The sequence below is a fragment of the Eutrigla gurnardus genome, assembly GCF_963514095.1.
Source record: "Eutrigla gurnardus genome assembly, chromosome: 22".
Lineage (NCBI taxonomy): Eukaryota > Metazoa > Chordata > Actinopteri > Perciformes > Triglidae > Eutrigla > Eutrigla gurnardus.
In genome coordinates this window covers 225001-230000 of record NC_139933.1, presented here as the reverse complement: position 1 = coordinate 230000, position 5000 = coordinate 225001, and the positions used below count along the sequence as shown (strand labels likewise).

Sequence of the window (5000 nt, the reverse complement as noted above, 5' to 3'; positions counted from 1 at the left end):
GAACTAAAGGAGAATCAATCAATCCTGATCAACAAGTCAATAAAGCCAAACTCGGAGAACACACAAGCATAGAATACAAAAAGACTTGTAGGCGCTGTGCATAGCAAAACCTGTACATTTACAAGCTCGACATAAACACTGTACTTGTAGTGAGTCAGATCACCATGACGACCAAAAAAAAAGCAGGAAACGGCCATTTCCAGTGTCCATCCAGCAGCCTCCCGGGAAGAAACCGGATCCTGGAGCCAGATCTCACCGCTTGCTGGTGACGTCGGTGATTCTGAATGATGTTTCTCAAACGTCACTGTGTGGTTGCCGATGGCAACAGACTGGATGTCCCCGTTCAGGAGCCTGAGTGGACAGAGTTCTGTGGTTGTTTATGATCGGGTTGCTCTGGCTGCAATCTGAATACTTGTTGGATTGAAACTGAATTAGGAATTATTGAAATAACAAAATGTATTTGCATTTGTTTGGTTAGGATTTCCCTGTTTTTTCTTACGAGGTTTCACACACAGGTAGAAAACTTCCAGTGGCTTAATGTGGATAAACGGTTAGAAGAAGAAGGAATCCGGCTGTGGGGGAGCTCCGGGGGCACCGCTGGACGAACATCTGGCTCCTCCAACAACACGTACTTCAAGAACACCGCCGTCCGTCTACATTTACACTTTATCTTTACATTTTTCAAATATGATCTGATAGAAATATAAACTTTATATAATCGTGTATTAATCTAAATGTTATCATTACTTCCATCTCATTGTTATGAAATTCTCTCATCTACTGTTTGAATGATGTAAATAATAAGATAAAGAACGGTTAGAGGGGTCAGTTTGCATTGACTTCCTGTTGACCTGTGGAACCAGCACCTGATATAATACCAGTACTATAATACCAGTACTATAATACCAGTACTATAACACACGGGACAACCATCAGCGCTAGAGATGCTCTCCGTTCCGTTGGTCTGAGTGTCTCTGTGTGGCGACTTGGCACTTTGGTTTGGCCTGACCCCCCCCTTACCAGGCCAGGGGGGAAGGCAGTCCAGGGCTTCGGGGGTTTTCTGGAGACTGGGTCTCACTGAGAGCTCTCTGCAACACAGAACCCATCGTCTCATGTGACCTGATTAAACATCATGGTATGCCATACAAATGTCATCAAATATTCACATTATTGTATACATGCTGTTTCAACTCACCTCAAACTTGCAGATGAACTCTGCAAAGATGGCAAAGAAGGACTCTGTGTTGGCGGTCTTGCTGTCCTCCCCGAAGAAGGAGGCCACCTTGGAGAACTCCTCCATGGCTCGGGTCTGCAGGGACTCCAGAGACTGGATTGCAGGGTGGCTGTTCTCCAAAAAGCTCTGTGGGGACAAAACGGAGGCCTTTTACACAGAAGTCAGTGTACAGATACATTCAGGTCAATCAATGTCCACCATCCAGAGTCCACCGAGGACATGTCCACCAGTCTCAGATCCGTCCGTCATCAAGAAGCTGGTATTTACCTCCTCATCTTACCTTCAAGAAAGCTAAAGAGCACATTTACCCAAAATATCAAATTCTGCCCGACGACACTTAATCTCGTGTCGTGCGTGACGTGTGTCATGTGACGTGACGTGTGTCATGTGACGTGTCACGTGGCGTGTGTCATGTGACGTGACGTGTGTCATGTGACGTGTGTTATGTGTCACGTGTCGTGTGTCACGTGACGTGAGTCCCGTGACGTGAGACGTGTGACGTGTGTCCTGTGACGTGTGTCGTGTGACGTGTGACGTGAGTCGTGTGTCGTGTGACGTGTGTCCTGTGACGTGTGACGTGAGTCGTGTGTCGTGCGTGGTGTGACGTGTCGTGCGTGATGTGTGTTCTGTGCGTGTTCTGTCTGTGTTCTGTGCGTTCTGTGCGTGTTCTGTGCATGTTCTGTCTGTGTTCTGTGTGTGTTCTGTGCGTTCTGTGCGTGTTCTGTGCATGTTCTGTCTGTGTTCTGTGTGTGTTCTGTGCGTGTTCTGTGCGTGTTCTGTGCGTGTTCTGTGTGTTCTCTGTGTGTTCTGTGCGTGTTCTGTGCGTGTTCTGTGCGTTCTGTGCGTGTTCTGTGCGTTCTCTGTGTGTTCTGTGCGTTCTCTGTGTGTTCTGTGTGTTCTCTGTGTGTTCTCTGTGTGTTCTGTGCGTTCTGTGTGTGTTCTGTGCGTTCTGTGCGTGTTCTGTCTGTGTTCTGTGCGTTCTGTGCGTGTTCTGTCTGTGTTCTGTGTGTTCTGTGCGTGTTCTGTGCATGTTCTGTCTGTGTTCTGTGTGTGTTCTGTGCGTTCTGTGCGTGTTCTGTGCATGTTCTGTCTGTGTTCTGTGCGTGTTCTGTGCGTGTTCTGTGCGTGTTCTGTGCGTGTTCTGTGTGTTCTGTGCGTGTTCTGTGCGTGTTCTGTGCGTTCTGTGCGTGTTCTGTGCGTTCTCTGTGTGTTCTGTGCGTTCTCTGTGTGTTCTGTGCGTTCTCTGTGTGTTCTGTGCGTTCTCTGTGTGTTCTCTGTGTGTTCTGTGCGTTCTGTGCGTGTTCTGTGCGTGTTCTGTCTGTGTTCTGTGCGTTCTGTGCGTGTTCTGTCTGTGTTCTGTGCGTTCTGTGCGTTCTGTGCGTGTTCTGTGCGTGTTCTGTGCGTGTTCTGTCTGTGTTCTGTCTGTGTTCTGTGCGTGTTCTGTGTGTTCTCTGTGTGTTCTCTGTGTGTTCTCTGTGTGTTCTGTGCGTTCTGTGCGTGTTCTGTGCGCGTTCTGTGTGTTCTGTGCGTTCTCTGTGCGTTCTCTGTGCGTTCTCTGTGTGTTCTGTGCGTGTTCTGTGCGTGTTCTGTGCGTGTTCTGTGTGTTCTGTGCGTGTTCTGTGCGTGTTCTGTGCGTGTTCTGTGTGTTCTGTGCGTGTTCTGTGCGTGTTCTGTGCGCGTTCTGTGCGCTCTCTGTGCGTTCTCTGTGCGTTCTCTGTGTGTTCTGTGCGTGTTCTGTGCGTGTTCTGTGCGTGTTCTGTGCGTGTTCTGTGTGTTCTGTGCGTGTTCTGTGCGTTCTGTGTGTTGGGTAAGCGTACACTCATCACGGAGGCGAAGTGGTCCTCGGAGGTGGGTGGGATCTTCAGACAGGCCTTCCTGATGTCCAGGATGGTGGAGTGAAGGTCACTGAGCTCGGCTGTGATGGCCCTCTGGTTCACTGAACAGCATGCATGGACGTATTGCCAGCGGTTATTAAACCAGGTTATTATAACGACACACATTCAACCTAAATAAAGTCTGCTGACTGTATAGAAACCAGCCTTCTGCACACACATATATTATGTATATAATATATATAAGTTGTCTACCCTTGGCTGCCAGAGACACTGTGGTCAGGTCTCTGGAGAAGTTGAGCAGCTCGGGGAAGTGTTGGCACAGAGACTTGGCCAGGATGTGGAGGAAGGTGGACTTCCCGTCTACGGTTTTGGTCGTGCTGAGCTGCAGGACAGAAAGGAGAGAATGAATAAGTGACGACGAGATGAACATCACGTATGTATAACATCATGATTCATGTACCTCAGTGAGGAAGTTGATCTTAAAGCTGGTTGTCTGGTGGCTCTTGGGCTGGCCGTTGTTCAGGTAATTCCCCATCGCAAGAACAAACTGAGGGGAGAGGCACTGAATGAGCGCTGGATGAGCACTGGCTATAAAAGCTGCTGTCTCTCAGCTTGTACGTTTACCTCCAGGATCTTGGCCAGCTTCTTGCTGCTCTTCAGCTCCAGCGAGGCCTTGTAGATGTAGTCGTAGGCGACCTTCATCTCCTCCGTCCTCTCCTGCAGCGTGGTCTTGAAGTGGAGGCTCCTCAGACGGGTTTTATACTCCGGCACCGCCAGCATCTGAAACACACAACACACACACTTTACCCAAACCCTTCCTTCTGGCTTCCCCCAGCGTTGAGCGTGCTCGTGTGGTCTGTTGTGGTCTGCTGTGGTCTGATGTGGTCTGATGTGGTCTGATGTGGTCTGATGTGGTATGCTGTGGTCCGATGTGGTCTGATGTGGTCTGATGTGGTATGCTGTGGTCCGATGTGGTCTGATGTGGTCTGATGTGGTCTGATGTGGTCTGATGTGGTCTGCTGTGGTCCGATGTGGTCTGATGTGGTCTGATGTGGTATGCTGTGGTCCGATGTGGTCCGATGTGGTCTGATGTGGTCTGATGTGGTATGCGTACCTGGAATATGAACTGGTCGGGCTCGCTCAGCTTGGCCGGGTCCTGTTCAAAGGTCTCGTACTGCTGCAGCTCGTGGTCGTCGGGGGCGTAGAGCAGCAGCTGCTTGATGTGGGCCGCCTCCAGCCGGTCCGTGGTCATGTTCATCAGGACCTGCCGCAGCTCGCCGGACGACAGCTTCAGGTGAGCGATGAGGATGGCTGCAGGGAGGAGACAGGATTTATTATTAGTATTTACACAGAGCATCAACACGCTCCACTGTCTATCATTCAGAGGGGTTTTTATGTATCTCACATCTGTTGTCCTTGATGTGAGCAGACTGAGTTCAGGGTCTGCTCCTGTGCTAAATGTTATTGTTTGTAGATGAAAATGTGGGAGCATTAATAGTTTTTGAATGTATTTTAGGTTGTGATCACTTGCAGGCAGAAGTGCATCAAGTTGATGGAGAAAATGACACTTTAGTGACTCAGTCCAGCTCTTCAAAGAATCGGAAAATACGGTATTACGTGTCATTTTGGTGTCATCTGGCAGACTCAGGTGAGACTCAGGTGAGACTCAGGTGTGACTCAGGTGAGACTCAGGTGTGACTCAGGTTTGTGGTACTCACAGGCGTTGTAGGCTTTCTTGTGAGACAGAATCTCCACCACGTCTTTCTTTTTAAAGTTCTCCGGCACGAAGGCTGGCTCTGGAGGAGAGACTGGTCATATTAACAACAGTGTGAGGATGTGTTCTCCAGGCACCGGGGGTCCACACACACACACACACACACACACACACACACACACACACACACACACACACACACACACACACACACACA

General features: G+C 49.4%; 1 protein-coding gene across 1 annotated transcript in view; it reads right to left on the bottom strand.

The window, feature by feature from the left end:
- Positions 1–5000, bottom strand: part of grid2ipb (glutamate receptor, ionotropic, delta 2 (Grid2) interacting protein, b) — a 32459-nt gene that overhangs the window by 271 nt on the left and 27188 nt on the right. The window contains 8 exon segments of the mRNA XM_084039547.1: positions 1–1088; positions 1196–1360; positions 3052–3170; positions 3322–3451; positions 3530–3616; positions 3694–3849; positions 4184–4380; positions 4788–4865. The exon segment at positions 1–1088 is cut by the window's left edge and continues 271 nt beyond it. Coding sequence (XP_083895673.1) covers positions 1017–1088; positions 1196–1360; positions 3052–3170; positions 3322–3451; positions 3530–3616; positions 3694–3849; positions 4184–4380; positions 4788–4865 — 1004 coding nt within the window. The 3' untranslated portion in view covers positions 1–1016.